Source organism: Balaenoptera musculus, chromosome 8 (assembly GCF_009873245.2).
Source record: "Balaenoptera musculus isolate JJ_BM4_2016_0621 chromosome 8, mBalMus1.pri.v3, whole genome shotgun sequence".
NCBI classification, from domain to species: Eukaryota; Metazoa; Chordata; class Mammalia; order Artiodactyla; family Balaenopteridae; genus Balaenoptera; species Balaenoptera musculus.
In genome coordinates this window covers 37,934,977-37,951,608 of record NC_045792.1, presented here as the reverse complement: position 1 = coordinate 37,951,608, position 16,632 = coordinate 37,934,977, and the positions used below count along the sequence as shown (strand labels likewise).

The 16,632-nt window shown below is 45.6% G+C and overlaps 1 protein-coding gene across 3 annotated transcripts in view; it reads left to right on the top strand.

Moving 5' to 3' along the window:
* The window catches only part of AMOTL1 (angiomotin like 1), a 167,788-nt gene that overhangs the window by 45,515 nt on the left and 105,641 nt on the right, over window positions 1-16,632 (top strand). The window contains exon 1 of one of the 3 annotated variants that reach the window (XM_036859741.1): window positions 13,769-14,037. The exons of the other annotated variants lie outside the window; for them this stretch is intronic. Coding sequence (XP_036715636.1) covers window positions 13,989-14,037 — 49 coding nt within the window. The 5' untranslated portion in view covers window positions 13,769-13,988. Of the gene's footprint in view, window positions 1-13,768; window positions 14,038-16,632 lie in introns of those variants that run through there. 3 annotated transcript variants of the gene reach the window in all.

The following is a 16,632-nucleotide window of genomic DNA, read 5'->3' as shown; positions in this document are numbered from 1 at the left end:
GAAAGTATAAAGCTAGAGCTACCACCAGCCCAAACAGTGCCTCTGAGCAAATTAGAAAACAGCATCCCCTCCAAGTGGATGGAGAGCAGAGGCCATGTTTCCAGTTTAGCGAGTAGAGGGCAAGCTAGATTTTGACACCTCTGCTTCATTCAATCCGTCAGCCCGGCACTCTTGTGCAGTGAACAACTTACGCAACTGGACATGGTAGCCTGGATTCCCCACTCCCAGCCTTCTCTTGGATATTTTTTCCCTTTTCTGGGAACTCTTTCAGTGTTGTGTAACTACTAGAAAGCCTAAATTCTTCCCTGAATAGTCCTTTTTTAAAAAAATAACAACAGAATATTTTTATTAGGTGTTAATTGGATACTTTAGATATGATATGAAGTTGGGATTATTAGTTGAATAGAATGCAAACAAGTAGACATATTTTTTTTCTAGATAACAGTCTCTGCTCAGTTATCTGACTGACATAGCATTAGGGCTATAGAAGTGAGCAAGGCAGTCACAGGCCTTGCTCACTGGAGAGAGGGCAGTCATTAAAATATAATTACACAAATTATTATTTAATTGCCCTTGTAACAAGTTCTTTTTTTTTGAATTTTATTTTTTATACAGCAGGTTCTTATTAGCTATCTATTTTATACATATTAGTGTATACATGTCAATCCCAATCTCCCAATTCATCCCACCACCACCACCCCCCGCCACTTTCCCCCCTTGGTGTCCATACGTTTATTCTCTACATCTGTGTCTATTTCTGCCTTGCAAACCGGTTCTTCTGTACCATTTTTCTAGATTCCACATATATGCGTTAATACATGATATTTGTTTTTCTCTTTCTGACTTACTTCACTCTGTATGACAGTCTCTAGATCCATCCACGTCTCTACAAATGACCCAATTTCGTTGCTTTTTATGGCTGAGTAATACTCCATTGTATATATGTACCACATCTTCTTTATCCATTCATCTGTTGATGGGCATTTAGGTTGCTTCCATGACCTGGCTATTGTAAAGAGTGCTGCAATGAACATTGGGGTGCATGTGTCTTTTTGAATTATGGTTTTCTCTGGGTATATGCCCAGTAGTGGGATTGCTGAGTCATATGGTAATTCTATTTTTACTTTTTAAGGAACCTCCATACTGTTCTCCATAGTGGCTGTATCAATTTACATTCCCACCAACAGTGCAAGAGGGTTCCCTTTTCTCCACACCCTCTCCAGCATTTATTGTTTATAGGTTTTCTGATGAAGGCCATTCTGACCGGTGTGAGGTGATACCTCATTGTAGTTTTGATTTGTATTTCTCTAATAATTAGTGATATTGAGCATCTTTTCATGTGCCTCTTGGCCATCTGTATGTCTTCTTTGGAGAGATGTCTGTTTAGGTCTTCTGCCCATTTTTGGATTGGGTTGTTTGTTTTTTTAATATTGAGCTGCACTGAATAGTTCTTTTAAAATAGATTCCCCCAAATTATTTACATTATTTTCCCCAAGTTCCGATTTCCTGAATAAAAACTGTGTCTGAAACTTGCAATACTTATGCCAATAGTTAACCAAAAATTATTTACTCCAGTTCAAATGGCATTTTAGAATGTATTAAAATAAAAAGAGCTCATATTTGTGGAGTGCTTTTCATGTATAGGTGTCTTGCTAAGAACTTTATGTCAGGAATCTCAAAGCAATGCTGTGAAGCAGGTACTATTGTTTCCCTCATTTGACAGATGGGGAGCTGGAGCTTAGACAAGTTCAGTAACTTTCCAAGTCACACCTGGGAAGTGGTGGAGCTGGGGCTTGAGCCTAGCTTTGTTCTCTCTTGCTGGGATTCCTAACCTCTGTCCTCAATTCCAGAGCAAGTTACTAGAACCCAAACTCCTGATTCTCAGTGGCTGATTCTTGGCAGAACCATGATTTGCATCCAGGCCTATTTGACTGTAAAATTACGGGCTGACACATTTACAATGCTGCCTACAACTTGCCACACACTGCAGGCTGGGCTTGGGGACACAAGGGTGAATGAGAAATAATCCTTCCCTGGGAGAGAAAGACCAATTAATAGCAAAGTTTGCAATGTGGTACTCTGGCTCCTCCAGACCAGTGGGCCCTTATTGACTGTGTGACCTTGTGTAGGTTATCTAAGCTTTCTAGGCTTTACCCATCTGTGATATGGGAATGCAAATACCTACTTCATAGGGTAGTTGGGAGGGATTAAATGAGATGATACATACATATATATATATATATACACACACACACACAAAGTGATTAGCACATAGTTGGCACTCCATGAGTGGTTGCAATTATTTTTTATTATGGTGAGTGCTATATAGGAAGTATTCAAGGGACCGTGGGACCCCTGAGAAGAGGAACTTGACTCAGTCATGGAGGTCAAGGGGAAGCCAGGTAGGCTTACTGGAGGTCATCCGCCCTTCACAGCATGTGCTGCAAGAGGAAGGGTACAGGGCATGAACAGGTTACGTCTGTGTTAGGACAGCTGGTGGCAGCCAAAGTCAGCTCCTCCTCTGGGGTCCCCGAAACTGAGTTCTGAATACTGGAGTGAAGGTGAATGAAGCGGAATCTTCTCCCTTGTACAAGCCCAGGTTGAGCTCGGAAACTCTACAAAGTGGGACAGTGACCTCATTATCTCTTTCCTCAAAATGCCGTGCACATCCTGATGACTCACAGGGTCTGTTTGTCCCACTCTTAAAAGGCCTTTAAATTTGGCATGGGAGGGTTCAGTGGGACAAAGCTGTTACACTGTGTCCATTTGAATTTCACTCCTTCTTCCATTATGATCATCATTATTGCTTTTTACTACTGTCAGCTTGACATTGCACACTGTTTGCCAAATGAGAGACTGAGGAATCCTCTAAAGTAAGTATAGCGGTATCACCCATGTGGGCAGGTAACTGTCAGAATTTGCAAAATCCAAACTGGGTATCCAAAAATAGAGGATACCCAGTTAAATTTCAGGTAAACAGCAAATGATTTTTTTTAGTAGTACATATATGTCCCTTGCAATATTTGGGACATGATATACTAAAACATTTTGTTGCTTATCTGATATTCACATCCAGCTGGTGGTGTCTGGCAGCTCTTGGTGTGGGAGAAGCATCTGGGGGTGCTCTGCTATTCATGTCAGATTTTAGCTTGCTCTGTTAGAAGGTGTGGTAAAACATGGCTCAGGTCCTGTCACTGGGTATTTAGTCCCCACTGGACTCCACTTAGGTGCTTACATTATTGAGAACTGATTGCTGGCAGGTGCGCTATTTTATCAATTAGAACATGGTTGTTGGAAATTAGCCCTTCCTACAGCAGAAATCCTGAACAGCTTCAGGGATTTGATGCATGCTCGTTTTGCATAATATATAAACACAGGAGCATTTGCCTGCTCCTGGATGGGCTACATGACTTATGGAGTCTGGATATTGAGGTTTTGTTTTTTTCCATTCTCTCTTGCAACAGAAGCTCAGGTCTGGTCTACTCGTTTAGAGCATCTTAGTGTCCTCATTGGAGGGAACACCCAGTGCCCTCTTTCCTTAATGCATGGTCCCTCAGCCTGGGCTAGACCATCACCAGAGGGGGTGATGTATATATGGGGGAGGGGGCCCTGCCTCATGAGAAAACCTAGTTTATTGTTATGCAGTGATCATTATTATAACACTTTCTTTGAGGGAGCTGAAACCTGATTTCCTGTTTCTTGCACCCAGTTGCCCATGTTTTACCTTCTAGAGGTTTCAAACATTTTTTTTTTTTTTACTGTGACCCTACATAAAGATACATTTTACATTTAGACTCATACAAATTTGAATATAAATATAACTAAAACAGAAGTTTCATGGAATAGCAATTACTCCTTATTAGACTGGCTGCATCTGATATTTTCCACTTTGTTCTATTTTATTTATTTAAAATGCTGATTAACCTGTTCAGTTGATTTCCACTAATAGGTTGCCTACTACCATTTGAAAAACAACACTCTAGAGTGTTTATAGTAAATACAGTCAGTCTGTACCTCTTTTCTTTCTGTAAGCTCTCAAAATATTTTAAGAGGACTATCAAATTGTATCTTAATCTTTTCTCCCTACTAGGTCTCTTGTTTTATTATTATTTTTTAATTGAAGTATAGTTGATTTACAATATTGTGTTAGTTTCAGGTGTAGAGCAAAGTGATTCAGCTATACATATATGTGTATATATACATTCTTTTTTCTCTTCTTTGCCAGTATAGTTTATTACAAGATATTGAATATAGTTCCCTGTGCTATTCAGTAAATCCTGTTGTTTATCTATTTTATACGTAGTAGTGTGCATCTGTTAATCCCATACTCCCACTTTATCCCTCCCCCTTGCCCCTTTGGTAACCATAAGTTTATTTTCTATGTCTGTGAGTCTACTCCTGTTTTGTAAATAAGTTCATGTGTACTATTTTTTTAGATTCCACATATAAGTGATATCATATAATATTTGTCTGACTTACTTCATTTAGTATGATAATCTCTAGGTCCATCCATGTTGCTGCAAATGGCATTATTTCATTCTTTTTTTATGGCTGACTAGTATTCCATTGTATATATATATACCACATCTTCTTTATCCATTTATCTGTCGATGGGCACTTAGGTTGCTTCCATGTCTTGGCTACTGTAAAGAGTACTACTATGAACATTGAGTTGCATGTATCTTTTCAAATTAGAGCTTTCGTCTTTTCTGGGTATATGCCCAGGAGTGGGATTGCCAGATCATATGGTAACTCTATTTTTAGTTTTTTGAGAAACGTCCATACTGTTTTCCACAGTGGCTGTAGGTCTCTTTTTTAATATGCTCTGGTTTCTCCATCCATTCCCATCCTGCTCAACCTCTGCTGAGTGCTTTCGAAGAGGAAAGTTTTGTTTTAACCTGGCACCGAGAACTGAGCCTGGCCTCACATATAACTTGACCAATATTTAGCATAGTGGGATCATCAGACCCCTTGACCTCAACCCCCCACCCAACTTAATATCATTCCATTAATCAATACCCATCAGGTGTAGTTATTTAATTATTTTAAATTCACCTAATATACCTAAGCTAGCCCATTTTTTCCTGTTTTGTTTGTAAGGATCTCTTGAGATATCTTTCCCAGTTAGGATGTGGGAGGGGCTCAGATCAAGATGCCTACCATTCACATTTTCTGGATCTACCAATTAAATATTCCCAAACTCGAGAAACGTCAACAGAAGAAGCTGTGTGTCTAGGACTGTCTAGCACAGCAATAATTAAAGCTTCTCTAAAATGGCCATATTTTGAAAGAAAATGGATAACAGGTTAGTAATTGTAGCTGATAATTGTGGAGTATGTGCTGCGTGTTAAGAGCTGAGAGCTTTACATGCAAGTGACTCATGAATTTCTCACAACCCTTTGAGGCGAATACTGTTGTAACCACTACTTCTCAAAAGAAGTAGAACTGAGCTTTAGTCAAGTCAAGTCATATAACTAATAAATGACAGAAGGGAAGTTGAGCCCAGGCCTGTCTCACTCCTCAGCTTGTGTTTTAGAATACTTAACTGCCCCCCACAGACTGAAAACCACCCCTGGTGGTTTTGAAAGAGATGATGTATGTAACACGCTTAGGGCAGTGCATCTGTGGAGGCTTAGTAGAGTTTACTGCCTTCCCTAAAGAAAGGAAAGAACTTAGTAACAAGTTCAGGTCCCTAGCAGCCCCCAGGAGTCCGTGAAAAGTGTCTGCACCCACCACTGGCTGCACAGGGTCGGCCTCAGAGTGCTCTGCAGCGGTGCAGTGGGTCTGGAGCCCGGGGAGCATCTCTCGCGTCCAGGGGAGCCTGGAGAAGGAGCTGTGTGTGTGCAAGGCAATGTAGTGTAGTGTCAAGATCAAGAGCTCTGCTCTGAAGAACAGGTTTGAATCCTGGCCCTGTCACTTTTGAGCCATGTGATCTCAGGAGATTCCCATAACCTGGGGCCCAGCCTCTTTTCCTCATGCATAAAACAAGGATAATGAAGCCTACCATGCAGTGTGTTATGTACCGATGAAATGAGGTAACATATGGAATCACCTGGTACAGAGGAGACACTATTCTGTACTTGATCACTCGAGACAGAAAACTGGGTTTTGATCATTCTCCTCCTACAATGCTTCTTGCCTGTTCCCTCATTTAGGTTGGGATTCTGAGTACACAGAAATGTAGGTCCCCAAATATCCTAAACCAGGGGTTCTCAAAGTGTGGTCCGTGGACCAGCAGCCACAGCATCGTCTGGGAACTTGTTAGATTAAAAGTGCAATTCTGGGGCTTCCCTGGTGGCACAGTGGTTGAGAATCTGCCTGCTAATGCAGGGGACACGGGTTCGAGCCCTGGTCTGGGAAGATCCCACATGCCGCAGAGCAACTGGGCCCGTGAGCCACAACTACTGAGCCTGCGCGTCTGGAGCCTGTGCTCCGCAACAAGAGAGGCCGCGATAGTGAGAGGCCCGTGCACCGCGATGAAGAGTGGCCCCGCCTGCCACAACTAGAGAAAGCCCTCGCACAGAAACGAAGACCCAACACAGCCATAAATAAATAAATAAATAAATAAATAAATAAATAAAAAAGAACCACTATGTCTATCAAAAAAAAACAGAAAAGTTTGCAAAAAAAAAAAAGTGTAATTCTTAGGCCCCACCCTGACCTGCTGAATCAGAAACTCAAGGGTGGGACCCAGCAGTCTGTTTTAGCAAGCTCTTCTGGTGACTTTGATGCAGCTCAAGTTTAAGAACCACTGCCTTACTGGCACTGAGCATCCTAGGTCTTCCCCTGTTTTCAACAAGACTCAGATGAAGGCTCTAGAGAGACTGCATCTTTCACGTGGATATGGTGGTGACCAATGTGGAGTTCACCTTCAGGTTGTTTCCATTTAATCCTTTTATTATTCTTCATCCCAAATTGGTCATTTTCTGACGTTCCTTTTCTCTCTTCCACTTAATTTGAAACTCATATTGTTTGAAACTCATAAGGTATTACATCCTAAAGGATGACTGGAAAGGGACCATTCCCAGATGCTGTGTAAAGGAGGCTCGTAACATTCCTGAGGAACTCATCCCGGGATGCTCCAGACTGGATCCGTGCAGGCCCTCCTCCCTTTGCCTCCTTTAAGCTCCTTCCTGCTTCAAGATCTCCGCACAGGCTGTTTGCTCGGCTGGGATCGCTCTTCCCCCTGTTCTTCATCTCCTTGGAGAAGCCTTCCCTTTCCACTCCCTCTAAGTAGCGACTCTCTCCCTCGTGAGTCTTTGTTATTGCACCCTGTTCCTTTTCTTCATCGCACATACCCAGTTTGAAATTATAGGTTTATTTATACACATTTTAATAAGCAGAGCCCATAGCAGTGTATTTGCACACCTAGTGGAGGGTGTGGCTTATTCAATGTAGTTGATCATATTTTTTGAATGAATGAATGAACCGCTGCAGCTTTCACATGGCTCTGCCTTCTTTCAAACTCTGTTGTGCTTTCGGTTAATCCTTTCAGTTAGTCCTTCTGTTTAGGACTTTATTTTTTCTAGTTATTTCTAATTATTCCCCTCCCAACCTTGGACTCTTCTGAAGACTCTGTTCTGCTTAGCATGATACTGGCTCTGTTGCTGACACACGATAAATAATTCCTGATTTCTGGATGGATCACCTATCATGTAAGATGGGAATTTTAACTCTTACCCTACCCTCCACCCCACTCTGAGATTATGCTGTAAAACAAATTTTTCTCCTGAATTGAACCATCCAGAGTGGCCGGAGCCCATGGGAATGGTGAGAGCTTCCCCACTTCTCTGTCTTTGGCATTTAAAGTATAAAACATGCTGGAAGGATGCTGGTCTTTAGTGCATAATCTAGAAAGAGAAGAGCTAGAACTGCTGTGTAGGCTCTGGAGGGTCCATTCTTCTCACTGTTCTTTCTAGCTTTGAACAGAGAGGACATGTTTTCAGCATAAAACACACCTGCATCCTTTTCAGAAAGGCGACTACAAGGGATCTTAATTAAGTCTGAACATTCTGATCAAAGTTATCTCCAGTTATTGTAACAGTCCTTGTTTTTAATAGCGATTGTATGTTGCTGTTGTTTTAGAAACTCAGTCCAGTTTTTAGAAAAAAAAAACAACACACGTATCTGTACCATCATTGGAAATAGAATAAAACCTAATTGGTTTTTTGTTCATGAAGAGAGAAATGGGAAGAAATTGCCATAGTGTGATATATACTGTAGAACGAACAAAACTGAGGCTGCCTCCTATTAGTATGCAATTGGATTCACCCAACAGCTCAATGGAATGATCAGAATGGTTAGAAGCTTGGGAGCCTGTAAACTGGGCACCATTAACTACTCATCTAATTCAGTGGTTCTCAACCGGGGGGAAAGTTTTGCCCATAGGAGACATTTGGCAATATTTGGAGACATTATTAGTTGGCACAACTTGGAGTGGGGGGTAGGGTGGTTTCCACTGGCATCGAGCGGGTAGAGGCCAGGGATGCCGCTAAACATCCAACAATGCAGAGGGCAGTCCTTACCACAAAGAAATCTCAACACCAAATGGCAAGAGTGCCAAGGTTGAGAAACCCCGAAATAACCAATTAGCCAGAAAGTATGAGCTTTCAGTATTCCCGAGGTTTCTGTAGTAAGAGTAGCAAATAACAGAATGATCGTCATTTATTAAATCCCTGTGACATGCCAGGCGCTTTATATTCATAGCTACCGAGTGTCTCAGTCAGGATCTGACCCCAGGTTTATTTAGGGCCAATGTCTCTACTCTTCCTTTTTAGCTTTTTGGTGTAGGTGCATTTTGCCTGGACATGATGGTATCCACCTTCTGCTTCTTGGTTTTATATAGATCAGATTATGCGTTTAATGCATATTATGTAATACGCTCAGAGGAGAAAGCTATGAGGCAAGAAGAGACCAGTGTGTCACCATGGGTGTGAAGCTGAAAACATCCAGACAAACAGGCCTCAGATCCGTAACTCACTAAATGAGCCAAACGCCTGTGGAGGGTGATAGCATGGAACCTGGCCCTTAGTAGGTACTTAATACATATTTATTGGGCAATTTTTTCATAATCGACAGAGTCCTGGGGTAAGCCTCAAATGGAGCAGGGTTTTCAAGTGGCCCATTCTGTTATATAACATTTAACTCCTCCTGGGAGCAGTTTACCCATCTCTAAGGCACCCGGTATTTCCGGAACTGCAGAGTGGTCTCACCTGGGCATCTTCCACTCGCCTTGCACATCTTCCTCTTTGTTTTTCACTGTCCATTCTCAGTCAGTTTGGCCTGGAAAAGGCTCATCCCTGACCCCACCTTCCTCACAGCAGTGCTCTCCTGGCATCCTCTGCTTTGGGCACTTCCAGGACTCCCTGCATTTTGCTCCTGTTAACAGTTTACAAGACGGGGGCAGGGCATATGTCAGAATCTCCAGAGGAGGAGCTTATTTGACAACGGGATTTTATATTTGGAAATAAGCAGGAAAAAAAAAAATACAACTATTGTCTTTGTAAAACAGAGAACTGAAAGAAAAGCTTGGAAGAAATCCTCTTGCCTGGCAATAATATATGGATTTGGCAAATCTGGGGTTGGGGTGACGTTTTTATGTTTTGGAAAAGAAGAAGTTCAAAGAAAAAGTGTCGAGAAGCACAGCAATGTGCGCTCTCCTTTCCCCTGCCTTTTCGAGTAATGACCTCCTTCCCTCAGCACTTGGATTTCTTAGAACCTGCCCTTTTCCCTCCCTGTACAAAGCCAGTCACTCCTGCATGCTCCCATAATGCTTTGTTTTTAACGTTCTAATGTGTCACCCATTGTCCTTTACCTTTATCATATTAAGCTCTGATACAGTAAATGCTGCTGAAAGAGAAATGGAAGAGCACCTTGACCCCGGTGAACCAGTGGGAGGCCTTAGTCCTTGACCCTCAAATTTTGCTGTGCTTGGCATCTCTTACAGTGGATTCTATGACGACTCCATCCTTAGAGACCCTGAATCTCTAGAATTTGGAGGTGAGACATCAGGAATTTAAAATTGTACATGCCTTGGCTTATAAATCACACTTTGGGAAGCACTACAGAACTTGGGTTTCTATGTTCTAGAAACAAAACAAGCGTTTTGATTAAGACAGCCTGGCTGCATTGAGCCATTGGTTTGTTCACGCTGCAGGTGTTCATTGAGAACCACTAATTGTAGCGTGACCTGTCCTAGGTGATGCCGGGCAGTAGCTGTCCCTTTTGTGGACATGCCTGTCCACTCTTTTTTTGCCATTTGCTCTTTCCCTCCTGGCAAGCTCAGGCCCATTCTTAGGGCCCATCCTAGTCCAAGTAGCAGATGATAAAGACTTTTAAGGCTGTGTTTGGTGGGTGCAGAGAAGAAGAGTGGGGGGAGGGGAAGAGGATTCCCATTGTAATAGAGAATTAAATTCCTTGGTATTTCAAATCACTGGAGAAGGGAAGGGTTTCTTTTACTGAATTCCTATTATGTGTCCAGCACTTGACATATATTGTCTGATCCTCACAATAAGCCAATGAGCTAAATGTAATGATTCCCATTTTACAGAGGAGGTAACTGAGGCTGATGTTTTGTTACTCTCCCTAGCTAGAAATAGGTGGACCCAGACTAGAACTCAGGACTTAACTCTAAAGACCATGCTCATCCTCCTCTTCCTGGAAGCCTCTGTTCCCTCACTCTTCTTCCAGCCTCTGTGCTTGTCTGGAACATCCTGGTACCTGCCCTATCTGGAGTTAAAGACTGTTCCCTGATCTGTCTCTAAGAGTGCCAAAATTGCTCTGTCACCTTCTTAACTTTCCTAGGGGTGAGTAGAAGACAACTTGGGTTGCTTTATAGAAAGGATGCCGACCTGTAGAGTGAGTATATAGATCCAAAATCACAGATGCTGACTGGTTCACTCCCTTACTGCTAGTAAAGCTGCATTCAGTTTTTATTGTAAACATACCTTGTTTCTATTTGGCCCCAACCTTAGTCAGAATCTGCAGCCAAATATACTATATAAAATGTTATCGATGACCTCTTCCTGGTTAAATCTGAAGTCTTTTTCTCAGGCCTCAGTTCCTGAACAAGAGTTAGGTATATTTGATGTAGAAGATTATTCATTTTCTACATTTGATATAGTGATTATTAATGGTTGAGGAAATTAAGGTGAGTGGAGGGGGAAAATTGGCCTACTAAACTATTACTCGGTATCAATTTGAAAAGTCTAGGCTAGGTCCACCTGATTCAATCAGCAGATTCTGGAGCCCACAAGCTGTGCCTGTCACTTCCTCAGAAGTCTAGGAGTCTGTAGCATTTGATAGGGGGACCATCTTCTTAAAGCTTCCTCTGGCTTCCATGCCTGGAAACCTTCCTAGCTCTTCTACTTCCCCAGCGTCTGCCTCTTCTGCCTCCTTCTTTCCTGAATTTTCTGTCGTGGGCATTCTCCAAGTAAACTGATCTTCAAAGCTTCATCTCTTTTTTTCTCTGCATTTCTGTTCTTGACTTCTCACCCAGGCTCTTGCTCCTTATTTCTCTTGCCCAGAGGACAGGAAGCCTGTCAACATCTTTCTCAAACCAGTTCCCCCTCTCAACTCTGCTTCTTCCATCATTGGTTCATCCGTTGGACCAACTGGTTTATAAATGTTCCAAGAATGATCCATTCTTCCTATGACCCAGGCACAAAATCTGAGTTAACTTGATTACCTTGTTCTTTCTCCCAGGATAGCTGTCTAGTCAATGAAAAGAGTAAAATCTTGCTTCAAAGATTTTGTATCTTCCCTGTATTTGGCATCTTCAAAGATTTGGTATCTACATGGTATCTCTCTCTTCCTTTCTATCTCCCAACCTCGGTTGTCATTGCTTCCTGTAGCTATTTCCCAGATGGGCTCCCTATGTCCAGGGCTAATGGAGGGTTGCTTGAAATAATAGCAACTGTGTGCTGAACACTTATACGCATAGTGCTAAGTATTTTATATTTGTTGCTTTATTCAGTCCGTACAACCACCCTGTGAGGGTTGGTGCAATTTCCCTCATCTTGCAAATGAAGAAACTGAGGTTTAGAGAAGGTAGATGACTTGCCCAAGTGCCCACAGGTAGAGTGGTTGAGCTGTGACTCAACCACTCATTTCTGTTTTGTTCCAGTGGATGCTTGTAACTGTTAAATTCTGCTGCCTCTCAGGATATAGTATGGTATCTAATAGGGGGCAATTAATAAATGTTAGTTTCCTTCCTACTTTCCCTCCTTTTTCTATCCATCACCTCTCCCCCAGCCTGTGCTAAATTCATACAATGCCAGTGGCTCTGAGCTCCACCACTCTTCAAGGCTCTCCTTTCTCCTGCATGCAGTCAGTCCTCTCCACCAGGGGTCCACTGGCCTGTTAGGAACCGGGCCGCACAGCAGGAGGTGAGTGGCGGCGAGCAAGCGAAGTTTCATCTGCCGCTCCCCATCGCTCCCCATTGCTCACATCACCGCCTGAACCATCCCCCAGCCCAGTCCTTGGAAAAATTGTCTTCCAGGAAACCGGTCCCTGGTGCCAAAAGTTTAGGGGACCGCTGCTCTCCACTTTTTCCAAGCATCTCCAGTGCTCTCCTGCTCTGTGGTCGCGTATTTTGTTATCTTAAATAAATAAATCCTTGAAGGGCTGGTTAGCTGTCGTTTCGTTTCTTTTATGTGTTATCGAGTACTAGGGTATCGGACTTTAAATGTGGTAGGTTTTTGGTAAATAGTTGTTCAATTATTGCATTTGGGTTTTATCTTGAGAGCAGAGGTTACCGCACCATCAGGGATGTATCACAAGAAAAGACTGGAATCGGAGGGGCACACAACCCACCAGGATTGAGTGGAGGAGTCAAACTGCTGGCTGACTAGTTAGCTAATTGCCACAATCCAGACGGGAATCCCTGAAAGAATTCTGGTCTAGAGAGAAGGCAGAGAGGAGAGGAGCACAAGGTAAGAGGTGTGGTTTGCCCTGGCTCTCCTATTAACATCTTCCTCAGCAACTGCAATACTATTTACCTGGCCTCTCCTCCTGTAAGCAGCAGAGCCAGCTCCTGGAAGCTAGGGAGAGATGTTACATGGTGTGGGTGGGTTTGGGGGTCCCCAGATCAAGGCTCCGGAGGTCTGCAATTGAGTATACTGGGGTGGGTGAGGAGTGTTAGTGTAGCCTGATGTAAGAGGTGGGACAGAATCAGCAACATTCTCCCAGAATTACTTTAATCGCCTCCGCTCGGGCAGGTAACAGCCTAGAGGTTTGTGACCACTGGTTGTAATATCTGAGGTTGTAGAATCTGTTTTGGCCCTTCTGCTAGTCAACGGAGCCCAGAGCAGCAGCTTGTCGCCCAATCCCAGTGCATGATAGAAGCACTGGGGCTAGGGGAATGAAAAGAGAAAAGTCTGGCCACTTTTCATCTGGAAATTCCGCTTAAGAAGAAAAAAAATCCTACACAGACCTGATCTGGACTTTGAGGGCAGATCGGGAAACCGATTTCGGCCGGAGTTGGCCTGGTGGGAAGGAAGAGAAAGTCAAAGGAAGAAGAAGTCGAGTCTGACATGAATTAAACCTCGGCAGGGACCAAAACAAGAGAGGCCGTCGCCCTCCTAACTCTCGGGGAGACACGTCAGCTAGAGCTCGGGGCAATTTCAGCCGGCGATCTCCCGGGCCCCGGGAGGAGCGGCGGGAGCCTGAAGACGGGCTCTAGGGCCCAGCGGCCGGGCGCTGGGCGGGGGTGGAGTGTAGGGTTACAGTGACGATTCCGGACTACCCACCCCGGGCGGCGCGCGGGGCGCGGGGAGCGCGGGCGGCGGCGGGAGCGCACGCGACGCTCTAGGACCCAGCGGCGGTGGTCCGGTTTGGGGCTGGAGGGGAAGCCTCGGCGTGTCTCCTCTTCCTTGTGAATGGGGCTGCTTGTCGGGCGCCGCTTCCCCAGGCTGCCACACGCCATGCCCAGCGCGCTGCCTGGCGGCCGCCTTCCCCAACCGCGACACTGAACTAGCCATGGTCGCCTCATGTGGAGGGCAAAGTTGCGGCGGGGAACTTGTGAGTCTGCGGTGAAAGGTAACCAGTCCCCGCTCCGGGCGCAGGGCGGGCGCCTCCGACTCTCCCGCGCAGAGGACCCGGCCGTTCGATGCTCCCCGCCCCCTGCCGCTCCGGGCCGGGGGCTCCTCTCCGGGAGTTCGGGGCGGAGATCGGCCCGGCTCCGGAACGACTTGGGCAGCCTTTTCGGTGCCGGGGGCCGGGAGTGCTTGCCACCGGAATCTTGATCTCCCTTACCCAGATTGCTTTAAAAAAAGAAAAAGAAAAATCAGAACTCTGTTCCCGCGCCACTCTGCAGGCCCCGGAGCCGGCCGGCCGGGTCGCAGCGCCGCGCCTCCCCGCGCCCCCTCGAAGACTGGGAGTCGTTTGGCCGTCGTGGCCCGTGACCGGGGCTGCAGGCGCGCCCTCGCCCTGGGGCTGGCCTTTCCGGAGGGGCGCTGCCATATGGCCTCCCTCTCCGCGACGCGCCGGCGCGCGGCTCTCCGGCGGCCGAGGGAGGCGGCGGAAGGGGTGGTCGGTGGCCGCTTCCCTGCGCGCGAGACAAAGGCGCGCACGGTGGCCCGCCCGACGCGCCGGACCCCTCCTGCAGCCCCAAAGTCTCGTGTCTGGCGGGTGGGGGCGGAGAAGGGGTCGCGCCGCGGAACGCCGGCCTCGGATCGCGTTCTCTGATTGCTTCTTCTTTGTTCTCCCGGGACAAGTTTCTTTGACAGAAACTGGGGAGTTAGATCCAGCTCTCCCTTGCTGTTCGTGTTGCTTCAAAAGAATCTGGTTTCAGGGGGAAAAACATTAAACTTTCCAAGTGGAGATGGCTCTTTTTGGAATGGGACTTTCGTGGCACTTCGGTCGATGACAGCTGGGCAGAGCGGGGCCCGCGCTGTGGCAGGGGCCGGACGTGCCCCGTGGGCAGCCGGGCTGGAGGACCGGGCGGCGGAACCGACGAGCGCTGGCTCGCACCCACCTCTAGGGCCTCCGCCGCGGCGACCTTTCCAAGTTTCCCTCTTTAGGAGCCCAGGCTGAGAATCCGGCTGCCTGCCCGCAGCTCCCGCGCCTCGCCACGCCCTACTCTCTAGTATCTTGATTGGTGGCTGTAAAGACTTTCCCTTTCCATTTTTGTTCGAAGGGTGTTTGCTTCTTTGGCTTCGGCGTCGGTTTCCTGTCCCCGAGTGGCACATGGCTTTGGAAAATGCCCGGCTAGTGTGTGGATCACCTGAACTGGGGCTTCAGTAGACGTGGCCCTGATGATGGGCCTCGGAGCTTTTGAGGTTGGGACCGAACATTTTCCGCTCTCGGTTCCCCTCACTTCTTTTGCCCTGTCCTGATACAGTGAGGACATGGTTGCCCGTTTTCTTCTTCCGAGGCATGTTAGGAGAATCGAGTTTTTGTACTGCTTGTAAAGTCCTTGGTGGTGCTGGAGATAGTGGGTCACTAGAGCCATTTATGATCCCGGAAGATGCTTTGGACTACCCCAAACAATAACGTTACTTGCTATAAGCAAATACAACCAGAATAGAGGGATTATTAATAGCTAGTATTCCAAAAAGTTTCCTTCCTTTTCAGGAAGTGAAAAGTCTGGGCTTGAAATGTTGAATAGTCATTTCTCTCTCTCTGCTTCCAAAACTGGCCAGTGTGTCGCTGCCAAACTAAGATTTCCCCTGGCTGCCCACCACTCCGGCTGCCCACCACTCCGGGCTGCCCACCACTCCTGGACCCGGCAGCTCTCCGTGGACGTCCGACCCAAGTTAAGCACTGGTGTCTCTCTAGATTGCAAGTTCTTGAAGCATCTAGACCAGTGTGACATTTATCTCCCAGGACGCTGCTCTGATCATCGTAGTGCATCTATTATAATGCTTTTTATGGAAGCAACGTGAGCCCAATACTTAATACACTTTGAACTGTTCTACAGAGGAGCAAAGGGTTGGAAACCACTGATTTGACCAGAATTAAAAGGAGTAGGGCATAGAGTAGAAGGCTTTAGACCTGCCTGCCTCTACTCTCCCTGGTGGGGCGGGGAGGGGGGGGGATGTTTAGTTTCTGGATGGGTATACTTTGCTTTTGTGAGATACATTTTTCAAGATAAATGAGGAAACCCTTGTGAACTCTGCAAGTGGATAGGAGGAGAGAAGGTGCTCTTAACTCCACTCCCCACTCCCTTCTTTTTATTAGTATTTTTAGTTTTTTAAAAAATGTTTATTTATTTAGCTGCACCGGGTCTTTGTTGCAGGATCCCTGCATTGGGAGCACAGAGTCTTAACCACTGGACCACCGGGGAAGTCCCCTCTCCCTTCTTTTTAAAATGCACACAAGTCTTGGTCTTTTGGTTCTGTGTGATGGTGGGGGGTGAAGAATACTAATGTACTGAAGGGCATGTGGAGATCAAAGCACTTAAAAATACAAGCTAATGGAGGACTTTTGGTTTAAATGAGATTTTAAAGTGCTGTTAAGAAAAGCATAGGAATGCAGAAATGTGAGTGATTTTCTGGGAAGGCACTCTGCTGATTAGACTTGAGAGTGTCTGCCCTTGGCCAGTTCGTCTGGAGGCTTCTGTGGATAGAGCTCTGCTTTTTTTTTTTTTTTTTTGATGTCTACCCCTGTGGAGAAGTGTGGACCCAGGGACTG